Source organism: Mesoplodon mirus, assembly GCF_964341445.2.
Source record: "Mesoplodon mirus genome assembly, chromosome: 4".
Taxonomy (NCBI): Eukaryota; Metazoa; Chordata; class Mammalia; order Artiodactyla; family Ziphiidae; genus Mesoplodon; species Mesoplodon mirus.
In genome coordinates, this window is record NC_138979.1 from 188,727,612 (window position 1) to 188,745,711 (window position 18,100).

Sequence of the window (18,100 nt, forward strand, 5' to 3'; positions counted from 1 at the left end):
TTAGCAGAGTCCAGCGTTCTCTGGGTGTCCTGCATTCTACCTGGCAGGCTGTCCTGAGGCCCTGCCAGGATGTCTGGGCGGGGCGAAGGCATGGCTGCAGCTTCGTGCCAGCTGACTGGCTGGGCGGAGTGGGTCAGCCTGGGAGGGGACAGGGCCTGGTTCTTCCCCGGGAAGTGACCCAGCCTGGACAGAGGGTTGCTGTCGGCGGCGACAGCAAATGTGGTGGAGGAGGCCTGGACGTGGGTGGCGGGGTCAGGGTCCACGACCCCTCTTCCTCTGGGGTCTGCTCTGTGTGGGGAGTGGGGGCACCTGGCCAGTCTTCTGGAACCAGCCATGGACTGAGGGCACCACGGGCACCTCTTTTTGTCTCTGTGCAGAGACGTGCTGTCATGTTTCAGGACAGAAAGCAAAAACCAACAGCCAGGAGCCACCCGATGCCGCGGTCACTGGGGCGGTGGGTGTGTTTTTAACGGGCGGGCTGCAGCCATCTCCCCTCAGGTCTCGTCTCTTTTTTTTCTTCTATCATTGTAAGAAATTAACCCCCATTCTTTTGGATAGTTGATTTTTAAAAATATATTTTGAAAAGGTGACAGGAACACCCTAGTCCTCCGGGCAGCTTGACAGTGTCTCCGTTGCCCCTGCTGTTTTTGTCTTTGTCATCTGTATCCTGTCCTGTTGTCAGAAATGCTTCTTTGTTTAATTTTAACTTTTGACTAGGTAAGACATCCACACGCGGGAAAATGCCAAACTTGTGCGGGGCCAGCAGGGACGTGCTGGGGCAGGCGGTGCCGTTCTCACGTGGTGGGGCGGGCACCCCTGCAGTGCGCAGTGGCCTTCCCAGGGTGTCTGGATGTGTGGACGTGGGTGCTGGACATGCGGGGCCTGAAGGGTGGCTTGGGTGAGGTCAGCACAGGGGCCCCTCCTCTCGGCTGCCTCCCGCTGAAGTTCGGGGTGGGGTGAGGGTGGTGGGGTGCCCTGAGGACCCCCCCGTGACCCTCAGCCTTCCTTCTCTCAAGAGGTTGATGTTCTACACAATGTCCTGTCTTCCTGCCTTCCGTCTCTCTGTCCGCCCTGCACCCCTGTCCGTCTGTCTTCAGGGAGCAGGGGGCCCGTGTCCTATGGCAGCGGGCACAGCCTTCCCGGGGCTCTGGGGGCCCCTGTGTGGACGGACGAGGGTGCTGGTGCCATTTCCACAGCCGGGGGGGTCCAGGCTGACGTCGGGGTGTGGTTCCTGGGGAGGGCCTGGCAGGCGGGGCTGCCAGGGGTGGCCTCGGAGATGCTGCCCGTCGTCTCGCGCTGGCCAGGCCCCTGCGGCCTCCCCGCTCCCGGTCAGTGGGACGCGGGTTGGAGCCGTACCTTCTCGTGGGACGCCTGCTGTCCCTGCCCTGCAGCGCCCTGACCCTCTCCTGGCTGCGATTCTTGGGCTGCCTGAGGAGATGACCCTTCTGAGCAGAGGGTCTGCTCCGTCTCCCCTGCTTCAAACTGCTTAGTGGTTCCTGCGGTGGGGGGGTCAACTCCCAGCACCTTCGGGGCCCCGTGATCCGGCCCCGCCCTTGGGTGGCCTCCCACTGCCCCCCGACTGGGTCCTGGCCCTCTTGTCGCTGCGCGGGGGTCCCAGCTGGGCACGGGCCCCTGAGACGGAGGCCCAGGTTCCGCTGGGTGACGCGTGTGACAGTGGTGACCGGAGGTGGGGGCTGCTTGCCTCGGGAGCGAGGGGCATGGCTGCGGCACGCCCAGGGGGACCCCGCACTCAGCACCCCTGGAGGGCAGGCCCGCTGCTTCCCTGCCCTCTGCAAGGCGGGGGTCCAGGCGGCCACACTGGCTCCCCGAGGGTCCGTCTGTGGGCGTCGGGCAGAGTGGGCTCCTCGGGCTGCACGGGCGGGGCTCCCCTGGGGGTCGCAGGAGGTCGCCTCTGAGAGGCGGTGCAGCCCGCGGGAGGGGACTGGGTGCAGCCCAGGGCAGGGGGGGACGTGCTCCAGTGAGCTCAGCCGTGGGCACCGGCCGGGCTTTCCCTGGCGTGCGGGTGAGGGCGGCTCTGTCCCTCCCTCTGTAGAGATGTGGGGGACACCTGCCGTGCTCAGGCCTGGGGCCCGGCCTGGGGCGCCCGCGTGACCGGCCGTCAGCCTCCACCCTGTGCTCCAGCCCCTGGAGGGAGGCCAGGCCCCGTGGTCGTCGGCCACTTGCCTCTCCAGGCAGGGTCCGGCCTCCGTCCAGTGGGGTGTGTGCACGGGAGGCCTGGCTGGGGAGCTGGAGCCGGCGGGGTGAGGACAGCGGAGCAGGGCGGGGCCCGTGTGCAGGCGGCCTGGCTCGGGGCTTGGGGGGGCCCAGGTGTAGCAGGTGAAAGCCGACTTGGTCCTGCAGGGCCAGGAGTGCGGCTTCCTTAGGCGCCCCGTAGTTCCCACTGCGGGGTCCCCAGCCCCAGGGGCCCTGGTGGGAGTCGGTTCTGGAGGGATGCTGGCGGGTCTGGTGGCCCTCCTGGGGTGTGGGGCCTCTGTCCCCGCCGGCGCCCCTCGCGCGGCCTCCTGGCTGTGACCAGCTCGCCCACTTGCTCCACGGACACATCTTGTCCAGTCCCATCAGTCCTCACGGATCGTCTTTGCGAATCCGCCTGAGGTTGACGTGTAAGCAGTGGAGCCGCGAGGGATGGGTCCCCCGCCTGTTAGGACCCTATGCCACCTGAATTCTTGAGCTTTTAGTTGGAGATTTCGGAGTTTCAAGTGCCCCCCAGCGTAGCCATGCAGTGCGCCCAGTGTCCCTGAGCGCGGGGAGGCCACGGGCCCGACGCTCATGAATGGACGACGTGATATGTACCGGATACTCACAGAGGCCAGGTTACGTGTCGATCTGCTGATGGCAAGGTAGCCCGAGGCTGGCGGGACCCTGACCCTGAGCTCCCTGCGGGGCGATGGTTCAGCTCAGGATAGTTCAGTGTTGGTGGTGACATTAGGGGACGTCATTACTGAGACAGACGGGAACGGCCTGTGTGTGTTTTTTACATTTAAAGTTAGGTCTATTGAAGTACACTTTCAACACCCTTTTATGTGTGCGGTTCTTTGAGTTGGGCGGATGCACACCGTTGTGTAAGTGCCGCACACGCTTCCACGTGTGTGGTCCTAAACAGGCCGGAGGGGGAGGTAAGCGGTTAGACCGCTTCCACGACCCACGTGCGTCCCTCTTGCCTTCTGTAGTCAGCCCGCCTGCCCCCCACCCCAGTGCTGGCAGCCCCGATCTGTCCCTGTTGCTGCAGATGCGCTTTACAGGGTGTCACACAGCACGCTGGCTTCCCTCACGGGCTACAGCGCGTTCAGGACTCGTCCTCGTGTTGGTGGCGCGTCCTCTGCTTGCTGAGTGGGTTCCATCGAATGGACATACCGAGGTGTATTCAGCGGCGAAGGGACGTTGGGGCCGGCTTGGTCCCTCAGGCTGCTGTAACAAGGCATGAGCCACTGGGGGCTGGTTAACAACAGATGCCAACTTCTTGCAGTTCTGAAGGCTGCAGGTCCCAGGTCAAGGCTCCAGCAGCCTCAATGGGGAGCTCTGTGGGGTCTCCTGTAAGAGCACTAATCCCACTCCGGGCCCCACCTAAGCACCTCCCAAAGGCCCTGCCTCCAGATACCATGGCTTTGGGGTTAGGATTTCAGCGTGACTTTTGGAAGGACCTGATGTTCAGACCACAGCTGGGCCATTTCTAAGTCTTTTTTAATATATAATTTTTTTAAAAAGTTATTTATTTTATTTATTTACTTTTGACTGCGTTGGGTCTTTGTTGCTGTGCGCGGGCTTTCTTTACTTGCGGCGAGCGGAGCTACTCTTTGTTGCGGAGCACGGGCTCTAGGCACGTGGGCTTCAGTAGTTGTGGCACGTGGGCTCAGTAGTTGTGGCTCCCGGGCTCTGGAGCGCAGGCTCAGTAGTTGTGGCGCACGGGGTTAGTTGCTCCGTGGCATGTGGGATCTTCCCGGACCAGGGCTCGAACCCGTGTCCCCTGCATCGGCAGGCGGATTCTTAACCACTGCGCCACCAGGGAATCCCCTATTTCCAGTTTTGGTGGTTGAGTGAAGCCGACCGCGAGCACCTGTGCTCAGCTTTGAGTGTGAACGTATGTTCTTATGGGTGTTTCTCGTGGGTGAAAGTGCCCAGGGGTGGGGTTGCCTGGCGGAGTCGCCTGTCCGCAGTGCATCCTCATTACTTTCCAAGGCGGTGGCATTATTTTCCTGTGCTCCCGGCAGCGATGCTGAGGGTCCTGGGTCCTCTGCACAGGAGTCTGACTGGCACACAGGGCATCTCACTTGAGTTTTGATTCATGTTTCCCTAAGCTTCCATGCTGCTGGCCACCTTTCCGCGTGTTTATTTGCCATCCTGTGCCTTTGGTCAGGCGTCTGGACAAATCCTTTGCCCGGTTTTTAAAATTGGAAAGAAGCTTACTGTTGAGTTGTGAGAGTTTCTTTTATATTCTGGATTTCAGTTCTTTACGAGATATGTATTTTGCAAATTTTCTCTTTTATAAGAGAGAAGTGTATGAAGTCTGCCTACCCCAAGGTCACAAAGATTTTATCCTGTTTTCTTGTAGAGTTTTTATAGTTCCAGGTTTTACTTGCAAGCGTAGGACCCATTTTGAGTTCATTTGTGTGTGTGGTAGAGGTGACGGTTCTCGGGTCCTTGCCCTTTTGCGTGTGAACGTCCAGTTGTCCATCTCCACCTGTTAACGTCTTGACCGCCCCCCCCCCCCACCTGTAGGCACCTTGGTCCAGCCCGTTTGCCGTGGTTCCCTCTGTTCCTCCTCTCTTTTCCACTGATGCGGCCATGCTTGTGCCGATCCACGCCATCTGGATTACTGTAACTTCACGGCAAATCTGGATCAGGTGGGAATCCTCCAACTTTTGTCCTTTTTCTTTCTTTTTCTTTTTGGTCGTGCCACGCAGCTTGCGGGATCTTAGTTCCCTGGCCAGGGATTGAACCGGGGCCTCGGCAGTGAGAGTGCAGGGTCCTAACCACTGGACCGCCAGGGAATTCCCTGACTTTGTCCTTTTTCCAAATTGTTTAGCCTATTCTGGTGTCTCGGGTTTCCCATGTAAAGTGTAGGATTGGCTTATTGGTTTCTACAGAAAAAAAATTGTGGAGTCTTGATTGGGATCACATTGAAACTATGGTTGAGATCAGTTTGGGGGAAAATTGGCATCTTCACCAGGACTGACTCCTCTGCTACAGGGACTGGCAGGCTGCGGCCCCCTGCCTGTGCTCGTGTGACTCATGAGCTAAGAATGGTTCCTACATTTTTAAATGGTTGAGGAAAAAAAAATCAAAAGAAGAATACTTTAGGACACATGAAAATTCCATGAAATTCAAATCTCAGTGCCCATAAATAAAGTCGCGTTGGAACGAGCTGAGCTGGTGCGTTTGCGTTTGTCCTCTGGCTGCTTTGGGGCCTCAGTGTGGTTGAGCGGTGGTGAGGTCACCTCACTTGCTCACCTGCCCACCTGCGGTGCCGTCACTACGAATCACATCTACGTGTCGTAACTCGCGAGCTCGGAGCCCTGTCTGCGTCCCTGTCCCCGCTGAGCAAACAGGGCACCCGGGCTTGGGAGGTGGTGGCTTTAGGAGCATGAGCGCTGTGCCTAGGGGACGCAGCGTGTGTGGGTGCAGCCGCAGGGCTCCTTCACGGAAGTTCGCGAACTGGACAAGAGCCTCCAACAGGGTCTGCTCGCTTATCGGCCAGGCAGGCGAAGCCGGTTACTGGTGGTGACGTCATTCAGTCGTGCTGGTGGCAGCTGGCCGAGGAGCAGCCTTTGGGAGGCTGGCTGCCCAGGCTGAGGGGCTGGGAGTGGGTGCGGGGTGCGCAGGATGGGCTCCCCGCGAGGCGACCGGCCTCTGTGAAGAGTCCGCCTGGACCAGGCACAGCTGAGACGTTCAAAGAAGTGGGGAAAATGCGAACCTCATGCCGACTGAAGTGGGCTCTACTAGGACGCTGTGTCCACCCAGCTGGGCTCAGGGTGGCCAGGGAGCCGGGGGGATGTCGTTTCCAGTGCGGCTGCCAGGGCGTCGTGGGACAGGTCAGCCTGGATTGGAGCCCTCCCAGCACAGCAGCGTCCAGTCTGTGAGGCCTGATGGCGCGGAGAGGCAAGGGGCTGGCGTCCTGCTCATTGCACTGGGTCATCCATCCTCTCCTGTCCTTGGACATCGGGGTTCCTGGTGCTCAGCCTTTGGACTCCGGTTCTCAGGCCTTTGGACTCAAGCTGATCCTCACCACTGGCTCCTGGTCCCCAACTTGCAGACGGCAGATCATCTGACCTCTCAGCCTCCATACCCACGTGAGCTGATTCGTAGGACAAACTGCTATGTTCGCGAACAGAATTTGGTGTATGGAGCAGAACAGGGCTTGGCTGGACACCTGGACGAAGCTTGTTAACACATCAGGTGCCTGAAGCTTGTTGTCCGTCAGGCTGCTTGTCAGCAGGTGTTTTGTGCAAAATGTTGAGTCTCGTGCTTCACCCAACCTGTTGTGTCAACAGCGAGCTGCACTTGACCTCGAGGAGTTAGCTGTCATCAGTTCTGGGAATTTTTATCAGAAGTGGAAGCTGAGGACTTCCCTGGTGGTGTAGTGGTTAAGAATCCGCCTGCCAGTGCAGGGGACACGGGTTTGAGCTCTGGTCCAGGAAGATCCACATGCCGCGGAGCAACTAAGTCCATGCACTGTAACTACTGAGCCCGCGTGCTGCAACTACTGAAGCCCGCACGCCGAGATCTAGCCTGTGCTCCACAGTAAGAGAAGCCACTGCTCGCCGCAACTAGAGAAAGCCTGTGCGCAGCAGTGAAGATCCAACACAGCCAAAAAAAAAGGTGGAAGCTGAATATCTTGACTTGCCCTACCATGCAGCAGCTTGAGGGCGTAGCAGTGGTTAAATTTTACTGTGATTTCTTAAACTCGGGGCAGAAATTGGAGTTTTTCAGAATGAGAAGAACCACTCTCAACCACGAGTATCAAACACTGAGTGCCTTTGGAAATTAGTTTTTGCTGCGTACTTGATAATGGTCCTTTATGAATTCATCTGAAAATTACATGAAATGGCACTTACTGCAAACTTATACTGTGGTACATTCATTTTGGTGATGACTGACGTTTGAATCACAAACTGCTTTATACAGTTTCTTACTGTCAGATGTTAAAACGAGAAATGGGATCTCCATTCCGACCCAGATTTGCATCGAGCATGTTTTCTGAGTTCAGACCACAGTCCCCGCAGTGTGTTCTGGGCCGCAGTGCAAGTGCGAAGGAGGTTTCTGTGTTTCAGAAGGCACTTAGCTGCCTTGAGGAGCTGCCCCACCGTCTGTACTGTGTCACCTGCTGCAGTTCTGGGTCAGCAAAGCCGTCACACTCATGGCTGAGTTTAGTACAACAAAAAGATATACACCAGAATCAGCAAAGGTAAAAGGTCAAGGCTTCCAGCTGGCCTCTCTCAGGGCCACAGGTGGTGAGACCACAAGCAACTCGGTGTCCAGGGTGTTTATCCAGGTTGGTCACATAGCCATGGCTAACCATCAGCGTGGCTGGCCTTAGTGTCCAGCCCTCCGGAGGTCAGGTTGATCTCTGGCCCACCACAGATCACATTGTCGGCGTGGTCTGTGTGGCCTGTGCCCCCAGGTGGGCAAAGACTCCCATCAGGCAGGACCCTCCAGGGGCTTTGGGGCGACCTCCCAGGAGCAGGTCAGGGGCCACACCTTCCTTTGGATGTGCAGGGTGTGGACGACCCGGGCCTGCTGGGTTCACCCTTCACTGCCCAAATGCTGAAAGGAAAAGGTCGAGAGAAATCTCAGAGAGTCTAGTATGAGTGTGCTCAATGAAAATTTCACGCCTGCAGATGGATACCATTGTTTGGGTACTTTTTGTGCAGAAAGACATAGAGGCCGCGTCACGGGTCGACATTAACAGGGACATTGCGATGGGTTTTCATGATCCAGAACGTGAACTTGAGCCCCGATGAAGCAAATTATCCTCCCCCAAAACAGAATTCCTTAGTAGGCCAGGATTATCACAAAAAACTATACTCAATTATTATTGTTTTGATTTTAATTTCATTGGCAAAATGTTTGTGGAAATGTATTATGTTAATACCTAAGTGATACCTTTGGTTTAGCCTCTTGTCGTGCAAAGCCTGAAGTATTTACTCTCTGGCCCTGTACCGAAAAAGGTTGACGGTCTGTGTTTTGATCCATGATATCTTATGTTACGATTTATTTAGATTTTGTTGGTTTTTCTCAGTAGCGTTTTGTAGTTTTCAGCATACAGATCTTTGCACTGAGCTTTTGATCTTTAAAGATCTGTAGGTTGTTAAATTAATACTTCAGTGCTTGTGTGAGCTATTGTAAATGGTACTTTTTTTTTTTTTTTGTGGTACGCGGGCCTCTCACTGTTGTGACCTCTGCTGTGGCGGAGCACAGGCTCCGGACGCACAGGCTCAGCGGCCATGGCTCACAGGCCCAGCCGCTCCACGGCATGTGGGATCCTCCCGGACCAGGGCACGAACCCGTGTCCCCTGCATCAGCAGGTGGACCCTCAACCACTGCACCACCAGGGAAGCCCTAAATGGTACTTTTAATACACTATTTTTATATCCTATGAGCTTGCTAAACCCTCACTCATTAGTTTTTCTTTTTTAAGTGAAAGCAGGTTTATGGAGAGAGCAACACATGCCACAGGCAGGATGCAGTCCATCTCAAGGCAAGAGCGGCCCCTCACTTATGAGTTTTAATAGCTTTCTGTAAACTCTGGGAATTTCTCTGTGGACAGTCATGTCCTCTGCATTTAGAGAGTTTTCTCTCCTCCTTTCCAATCTGTACGCCTTTCATGTATTTATTTTTTCTCCTCGTGGCACCGACTAGGACCTTTGGGTGAGTAGCAGTGCAGTGGATCGACTCCCGTGCCCTCTTCCTGGCTTTAGGGGAGGGCACCGTGTTTTCATCAGTAAACATGACTTCACTGAAGGTTTTTGGTAAACGCCTGCTAGCAGGCGAGGAAGTTCCCTCGAATCCCTAGTTTGCGTCAGAGGTTTTTTGTTTTTTAACAAATTTATTTGTTTTTTATTTTTGGCTGCCTTGGGTCTTCGTTGTGGTGCGCGGGCTTCTCATTGCGGTGGATTCTCTTGTGGAGCACGGACTCTAGGCGCGTGGGCTTCAGTAGTTGCGGTGCATGGGCTCTTGAGCGCAGGCTCAGTAGCTGTGGCGCACGGGCTTAGTTGCTCTGCGGCATGTGGGATCTTCCCAGACCAGGGCTCGAACCCGTGTCCCCTGCGTTGGCAGGCGGATTCTCAACCACTGCGCCGTCAGGGAAGCCCCTGTGTAAGAGTTTTTATCAGGAATTGTGTAGGTTTCGTCAGCTCCTCTGCATCTATTGAGATGGTTTTTCTGCTTTATTCCACTGCTGTGATTTTGACGTGTCTCCAGGTGACTCCCAGTGGTCGAGGGGCGTTGTCCCCTTGCTGGGCGACCAGCTACCACATGCAGAGGTTGTGCTGAGAAGCTGTGCTCCGAGCTGGTGAGGGGCACTGCTCTGGCCTCTCGCGGTGTCCGGCCTCCTGAGCCACCGGGGGCCCCCTGCTCTAGTGCTTTCTGGGAGAGTTCGTGTGCACTGGGTTCAGCCTCCCTTCCGGGTTCGGTGCGGTTCACCAGCGAAGCCGTCTGGGCCGGGGAGGGGCCTCTCCCTTCTTTCTCCGTTTGGTAGGCGGTTGCCTCTGCGCTCAGGCCCCCTCGCGGGTGCGGGGGCGGCTCGTGCCTCCTCCCGCTGCTGCTCCCTCTCTCCCCCTCCTGCCTCCTTCTTTGTTCCCCACCTACCGAAGCACGAGTTACAGGCGGTGAAGCCCAGTCCTCGGAAGCTCAGGGCAGCTGCCGGCAGGTATGTAACTGCCGCCCGGGCACGAGACGCCCAGTCCCCCGAGCCCCCCGCCACCCCGTGTCCAGGGCACCTTTCCTGGCGCTGCCGGGACTCTGTCGCTGGGCGCAGACCTGTCTGCCTGTCTGCCACCCCCTACCCTCCCGGGGGAGCGTTTGGGTGGTTTCCAGTTCCTGACACGCAGGAGTAATTATTTCAGGTTTAATTTGATCTTTATCTAGTTTCTTAGAACGAAAGCTTGGATGATTGATTTGAGACCTTTTTATAAAACCTGCTTAGTTGAGATAGAATCTACATGTGATAAAACCCGCCTGTCTGGAGTGTACGGTCCAGTGAGGTGCAGCGTGGCCGCAGTCGCCCTGGAGCGAGCTCGTGCCGGCCGGCCCCTCCCGCAGGCCTCTCTTGGTCCCGCCAGCCTCCGGGCACATCCTCCTGTGATCCCTCTGGGGTCTTCACCTCTGTCCGGGGGCACCTGGGCCGTGTGCACGTGCAGGCCTCGGCGGACTCCATCCAGGACAGCCTTCTGGTCAGCTGTCCCCTGCGGGGCTGGTCTCGCGGCTGTCCTGGGCTTTCCCGGGTGGGCCCCCGGCCTCCCGCTGGGGGCCTCCCTGTGCCAGAGCCCCGTCGCCCTTGGGGGCGTTGGGGAAATGGAGAGCACGGGTGGTGGTTCTGTGAGGGGAGCCTGTGCTGACTTGAGGTCTGGGGGACCCGGCAGGGGCGGCAGCACCCTCAGGACCCCGCTCCCCTGGGCCCCCGACCTCGTCCCGCCCCACGAGCTCCGTGTCTTCTCCACCCGGGAAGCCCCGGCCTGCGTTCAGCTCTTTTGTCTTTGGGGGAGAGGTGGTGGGACGCTGGGGCATGTGCACGGGGTGGGGGGGGATGATCGGGGCCTGGCAGCCTCCATGCCGACGTGGTCCCTGGGGCCGGCGGTAGCGGTGCCTGTGACCGTCCTTCCCGCCCTGCCGGCACTGCTCTTGGGGCCCCCTGCGGCCCCCCACGCCCCTCCTGAGCCTGGCCCCCCCCGCCACCGCAGATGCAGCCAGGCCGCGGGCGAGCGGGGGGCCGGCCCCCAGGCCAGCGGGCTCGCGAGGCTGACGCGCTCTCGCCCGTTTGCAGACTACGTCTACTTCGAGAACTCCTCCAGCAACCCGTACCTGATCCGGAGGATCGAGGAGCTCAACAAGGTAGCGTGTGGCCCCGTCCCTGCTGGGGGGCGGGGGTGCCCCTCCCCGGAGAGCCCATCCCTGAGGGTCCCTGGTAGGGTGTTAGGAGAGGGTCTGGGTTGGAGGGTTCCAGCCGAGGAGTGAAGGAAGCCGCCTGGGCGCCCGCAGCCCGAAGGTCCCCTGCCCGTCTACCTCCTCTCTCGCTCCACGTCTGCCGGGCAGGCGCTTATGAGTAGATCAGGGGGCGGGGCCCCCGGAGCCCTCCTGGGCCTGGTGGGGCGCGGTGGGCGTGGGCTCGCAGGCTCGGAATGGCCTCTTTGGTTAGAGGAGTGGGCGCCGTCCCGCGCGGACCCCCAAGCCCGGTGGGGGAAGCCCCCCACGTCTCCTGCCGCCCTCCTAGTTGGAGGCGTTGGCGGGGGCACTGGGAGAGAGGGCATTGGTGTGACCCTCCCCCGAGGCCACGGCTGCGGCCACGGCGGTGCCCGGTCAGCAGGGCCCTTGGCGCTTCTCTCTACCCTGGCTCCTGCAGAAGGGCGGCTGTGGACCCCTGCCCTGGCGCAGCCCCCGTCCCGGAAGCACTGTTGTCGCTCGTGTTGGCTAGGGGCCACCTTGTTGTGTCTCCATGTGGCCGGCAGGGGAGGAGCTGCTTTCCTGGACCTCAGGCCTTGGGGCGGTGCAGCCGATTCTCGGGACCAGGCAGGGTGGGGCAGGAAGGTCAGGGTGCCGGTCCCCCAAGGATCAGACTAGCCGTGGCGGCACCCCGACCCTGCGACTGTGCCTGCCGGGACCAGGAGATGGGCGGCGTGCCCATGCCCCGAAGCCTCGGCCCCGGCCTGAGCGTGTCAGCTGGGGGCGGTGGCCAGATGTCCCATGAGGCCACCACACCGCTGGAACCGGTGCGCTGGCAGGCGCCTCCCCCGAGCCCTGCTCACCGCCCGCTGGAGCCGTAGGGCGGGAGGGTGCGGCCCGTGCCCGCTGCTGCGATGGGAGCAGGCGTCTGTCCCGCCCCCACCCCCACCCACCCCGTGCAGATCACTGGGGACGTGGCTGGGGGCCAGGCCTCTGCGTGGAGTCGTCCTGTCAGGTGGGGCCATGGCAGCCAGTGGTCGCAGGGTGGCCACGGTGCCCTCACTCTGGCCGCGACACGCCACGTGTGTGAGGAAGAGGCAGTGCCGCCCCGTGAGGGTGGACGCATGCGTGGGCACCAGGAAGCTCCGCCTGGTGGGGTGGTGGGAAGGGGCGTGGGTCCAAAGCACCGGAGAGCACGGATGTCTGCTGTGGCCCTCGGGGTCCTTGGAGCCCTGCACCCTGCTGGCCTCCCCTCCCACCCCACGGGGCACGGGGGCTCCGTCCCGGCTGGAGAGGTGGGCACAGCCCAGGCGATTGTAGTTCAGGCAGGGGCTGAAAACGGGGTCAGTTCGAGGGCTCTCCCCTGACGGCCCCAGGATGCTGGGCAGCCTCATATGCAGAGAGATGTGGAGAGGGGGGTGCTCTCTGGGGGCAGATCTGAGCCACGGGCGTCGCGTCCCAGCAAAACGCCTGCTCTCAGCCTGCGACCTGGATGGAGCAGGGAGGACAGCTTCCACCGTGAGATCCATCGAAACACACCGAGGAGAGAGCTGTTGAGGGTGCGGAGGAAACCTGAGGCCAGACAAGCCGGGGGCGTCCTTGGAGAGCCGCGGCGGCCACTGTGACCGGGGAGACTCGGGAGCGAGAAGAGGCTCCTGGAAGGCAGGAGCAGAAACTGGGACGAAAACAGAGAGAAAACTCAGAAAAGGAGAGAGTCCTCCCGCGGCCCAGCGGCCAGTTAGTAGGACTCAGAGAAGAGGGCCCTGCAAGCAGAGGAGTGGCCTGAGAAAACGCCCCCACCCCGAGGTCCTCCAGAGCCACAGCCCCGTCCAGCCCCGGGACAGCGGGCGCCCCGGCGGAGGGCACCCTGCAGGCCACGGACCAGTCTCCACGCCGCCCACCTAGAGCAGCGGGGGGCGGCGTGGGGTCCTGGCGGGGCCCTGGAGCAGACCCTGGAGTGAGCACTGAGGGGTCGGGAGGAAGGGGGGCGTGTAGACTGGGGCAGGGGGTGCGGGGTCGCTCCGTGCTTTGTCTCTTTTCTGTAAATGAAAACAAGTCTAAAATGAGTTTTCTTGGCGAAGCCCAGCTCTTTGGAGCCCCTCGGAGCCCCTCCTCTGGGCCGTGCCAGACACCAGTTCCCCCAGCCCTCCCAGGACTCTGGGCGTTCGTGAGCTTTCAAAGTAACTGTCGAGTTTTCTCCTTAGAACTTTGATTGGATATGTATGGCATTTACGTTGTTTTCATGAAGAGTTAAATCTTTACACTACTGGAGAAAATTGCCATTGTGAAAGAACAGGAAAAGGCCGACGGGGGTGTGTGTTGGGGGGGCGGAGGGCAGACCCTCGGGATGCGCGTTGCGGGGTGTGGTGTGGGGACCAGGCCCCGCGCGGGCCCTCTGGGTGCCAGCCAGGCAGGAGAGGCCCAGAGAGGACAAGAGGGCAGGCGGAGGCCTCCCGGGAAGCCTCTGTCGTGGGATTAGAAGCCAGGTTTTAGGGAGTCAGGTTGGGCCGTGGGCCGTGGGAGTCTCCGAAAAGTCCAGCAAAGGATGAAAGGCAGACGCCGCTGACCCCAGTGGGACGTCTCCCCGCATCCCATGTTGTCCTCCAGCGGGGTCCTCCTGGGGGGCCAAGGACCCCACTTCGCCTGCTCCCGAGCCGTGGCCACCCCCAGCCTTGTGGGAAGGCCCCCTGCCGTCCTGCCCTTGCTCCTGGGCCGCTGAGCCGGCCTCCGTGGAGACAGGAAACGGGCGAGGGTGCCCTGTAGTCGCCCCAGCTTTCCTCCCACAGGCCCTTTGGGACCCCAGCCCGGGGGGTGGGGACGCAGGCAGATGCAGGAGACACGTGGGGGTTGTGAGGGGCTAGGCAGCAGGAATCCGGGTGGAGCACCAGAGGGAAGAGCGCTCTGGAGTCCCGGGTCTCCAGGGTCTGGCCTGAGCCAGGCTTGCAGAGCTGAGCTTGTGCAGAACAAAGCACAACTCCAGGAGGTGCACGTTCTCGGGGGTGGGGGGTGGGTGGGTGGGCCCTGGGAGGGGCTGCACCTGGTGTGGATCCAGGAGGGGGCATTGCTGTGACTCCACAGGCCCACTGGGGGGCAGCCTCTGTCGCTCAGAGACTCTGGACGAAGCCCTGAAGACGCAAGGCCCAGGTGCTCCCGGAGGCCGGGACCCTGGCTGCTGCGGGACGCGTCATCCTTCTAGACTCTGTCTGGTTGCTTCTGTGGTCCTGACGCGGTGCCAGATCATCTCCGTCGTGTTGAAGGCCCCTCGTCATTCCAGGCTCAGTGGACAGTCTCCAGGACCATTTCTAGGAGGCGCTTTTTGGTCTGGGAATCCCATCTTGCAAAACTCCGGGCACCCTTGAACACTGCAGACGTTTACGGGTCTGACACAGCCGTGCTGACAGGTCGACAAGTCGTGCTTCTAAAAACCGTCTTCACACGCTGAAGACACACGCATCATCTTCAGGCCTTTCACAGTCGCTTGTTCTGATACTTGATCTCAGCTTTCCTGGAAGAATTCTTCATGCTCTTTATATCCCTTCGTGGACTGGAGTGAGGATGCTTTTCATCAGCGTGCACTCTGCAGTTTCTGTGATGAACCTGTAAAGCAGCGGAGTTGATAGCGCTTTTAACTTACACTCAGTGATGTGAAAAATTCTGAAGGCTTTTTCATGGGAAAAATTCCTGGTCTAATAGAATTTAATAACTAAAAGGGAAATACTTTTCATAAAGATAATTTTGTTTAATGTTATAAATGCTGCTGTGCTAAACTCTACAAAGATTAGAATTGTGATACAATCCTTGCATTATTATTAAAAATTTTGTAAACTCGTTAGTTAAGGAAAGACATGTTCTCGGTACGAGGTTACCGCCCCGCGGGCTTCGTGGTGTCCTTGCTGCTGCTTGTTCACGGACGCTTTGCAAGCCCGGGTCGTCTCGGGCAGCAGCCGCTGAGCGGAGGTTGGTCCCGGCCGCCGCCGCCCCATCCGGCGCTCAGCCCCGCCGCACTGCCCTGCGTCTCGGAGGCGGATCCAGGCCTCGGCCGCGCCTCTCGTGTGCTGGCCAGGTTTCTGCTCATGGGGGGTGACGGGGGCCCGCAGTCATTGTCCTTGATCCCGCCCCCTCTGGTGCCCGACAGGAAGGGGCAGCTCCCGAGGCCAGGGCAGAGCTGTCCTCCTTTCTGGTGGCTGGGGTCCACCAGGTGTCCTCAGGCGGCTCGGGGTAGGACAGGAGTGGGGGGTGCAGACGCGGTCTAGGTCCGCTGTGCGTCCCCTCCGTCAGCCAGGGTTGCCGCTGCCCTCAGGGCCCTCCCTGGGGCATGGGCTCTGCATGACGGGCCCGTCCCTGGTCACACCCGAGGCCCCGTCTGGGGGACACCCCTGCGGGGAGCCGCAGGCCCGCGGGGGCGTGCGTTCCTTAGACCCTGCCTTGCTGTTGCAGACGGCCAACGGGAACGTGGAGGCCAAGGTGGTGTGCTTCTACCGACGGCGGGACATCTCCAGCACGCTCATCGCCCTGGCCGACAAGCACGCCAGTGAGTCTCCCAGCTGCCCCTCCAGCCCGCCTGGAGCTGCCGCCTCAGCCTCCGGGCGGGTGTAGACTGGAGTCCACGCATGTCCCTGGGGCCTCCTTCCTTCTCTGAGAAGCGACCCTGGCCGTGCTTGTCCTAGGGTGTGGCTGCTCCCACCTACCTGAGGAGTTTACTTTGGGGGACTTTCCAGATCCTTGGTTGGACCACTCCTTGGATGGTGCAGGGAGCGCTGGGGCCTGGGCTCCAGGCCTGCGGGGGAAGGGGCAAGGCCGCTGCCGCTCTTGCCCAGGACAGGCCTCTGCACCACGCAGGGTGGACGCAGGCTGTGCGGCCGACCCCAAGGGAGCAGCCGGGTCTTTGCCGGCCTCGTCTGGCCTCACGGGAGGATGGGGTCCCACCTTTGGGTTTTGGCCTCTGTCAGCAGCGTCCCTGTGGCACGCCAGTGGTGGACCCTGAGGCTGTGCCCAGAGGGGACAGAGATGGGATGCAGGGCCTCTCAGCCTCCCACCCTGTGCCCACCACCCCTGCACTCGGGCTTCCCGGTGCCGAGGAAGAGAGGAAAAGAGCCGGGGTCTTGGGGGTGCACAGCTGCGTGGCCCAGTGGAGTGGTCCGTGCAGTCGCTGCCCCTGCAGGTGTCAGCACGCGGGCTCCCGTTCATGCTGTCAGGACGCTGACGGGGGCCTTGGGGGTGGCCCTGGCGGTAGGTGACCCGGGGGTGTCGATGATACAGGATCTCCTCCCTGTGTCTGCTGCTCAGCCCAGAGCGACCGCAGCCCCTGCCCCTCAGCACATGGCGTGCCGTTTCCACGGGCCCAGGCTCTCCTGCTCTCAGGCCCCCGGGGGGAGCTTGGCCAGGTGTTAGGCCCTGAGGCCCGTGGGAGGAGGGGGTCCTGCAGAAGTGCTGGAGCTGGCAGGGTGGGCAGAGGCCCTGCGGTGCCGGCGGGGCTTCTGCACGCAGGGAAAGCTCCTTGCCGGGGACTTAGAGCCAAGCTGCAGGGAACACGTGTCACGCACACAGGGTGCGCTGCTCTGAGGAGGCCACCCGCTTCCACCAGCTCGCCGCCTCAGTGCGGGGCCTCGGCTGTTTTCTCAGGAGTCTGTACTGGCTGCTCCGTCTCACGGTGATTTGTGCAGAAACCACGTTTCTCGGGGTTGACTCTCCTGGCGTGCTCATCTGTGAGCTCGCTGCAGCTGGGGCGAGGCTGGTCGACCTCGCTGCCCAGGGCCTCGCCCGGCGTCAGGGCATGGGTGTAGGGACACTCTGGGGGCCCTTCTGGCAGGAGAGGTAGAGACCCAGGGGAGCCCACTGCACGGTCAGATTAGCTGCTCGAGTTTCTTCTGGGCCTGGGGGCCTGAGGGACAAGCTTCCGCCCTGCCCCTACCAGAGCGTCCAGCCCCTGGTGCAGCACAGATGCCCTGGGGCCACACAGGCCTCCCCGGAGCGGTAGAGCCCTTGCTGGGGTCTCCAGGCCACATTCTGCTCCGCCACGGCCCTGTCTCGAGGTGTGTGGCCCCCTCCCACAGAGCTGTCCTCCTGAGACCAAGGCCTTGCCCGAGGGGACAGTGGGCACAGGTGACAGGTTCTCCCTGGAACCCCCCAGAGCCAGCTGCAGGGGCTCGGGAGAGCCAGTAGGGTGTGTGAGCTGAGCCGGGGCAGGGTGGGAGCCCGGAGCCTGCCTGGGCCTTGTGGGGAGGGCCCCCAGCTCTGAGCCCAGGGCCCAGGCACCCTGGATCCCAGAGGGAGGGGCTTCTACGCCAGGGGCCATGTGCCTGGGTTCCTAGAGGCCAAGCGCCACAGCCCGCGCTCGTTTGAGGCTCCGCTGGGGACGGGGCCTCGGGGCTGTGGGGAGGCTCTCCTGGCCTCCCGGGGGCTGGAGGTCGGCTCGGCCCGAACCCTGGCCACCCCCGAGGCCTTAAGCGTTCCTGGGTCCCTCCTCACTGTTGCTGATGGCAGGGAGCCCTGGTGGGCTGGGGGTCTCAGAGCCACTGTGAGCTAGCTTCAGGATTGGGAGGGGCGGTGTCTGCAGACCTGGAACGGATGCCCAAGGTCCTGTTGCGGGTAGGGGCCAGGGTGGCTGCCCCCGGCCCGGTCCCTAGCCTCGCTGCGGGGCCAGCGGGGCCGTCACTGGACGGGCGTGAGCAGGATGAGGTGTGGGGACTGTGGGCCGGCTTCCGGGTGCTGGTGACGTCCCCGGGAGCGGGCAGGGAGGTGCCGAGGCCAGCAGTGTGGGTGCTCAGGCTCCTGTGGCCCATGGCCCGGGCCGACCGGCCCTGCCCCCCTTCCCCCAGCACCCCTGCCCCTAGCCTTGGCCTCGGTCTGAGCTGCCGCAACCGGGGTTTGTGGTGGGGGGTGGCGTGTCCCCTGCCCAGGGGCACCAGGACTCCCTGCAGCCACCACAGGGGGGCAGCAGAGGGCCAGGGGCCTTGTGGTGGCCCACAGCCTGGGGGGCTGGGCTCCA

General features: G+C 61.0%; 1 protein-coding gene across 1 annotated transcript in view; it reads left to right on the forward strand.

The window, feature by feature from the left end:
• MTA1 (metastasis associated 1) overlaps nucleotides 1–18,100 on the forward strand; it is a 38,535-nt gene that overhangs the window by 2,999 nt on the left and 17,436 nt on the right. The window contains 2 exon segments of the mRNA XM_082619544.1: nucleotides 10,997–11,064; nucleotides 15,550–15,643. Of these exon segments, the coding sequence (XP_082475670.1) occupies nucleotides 10,997–11,064; nucleotides 15,550–15,643 (162 nt within the window).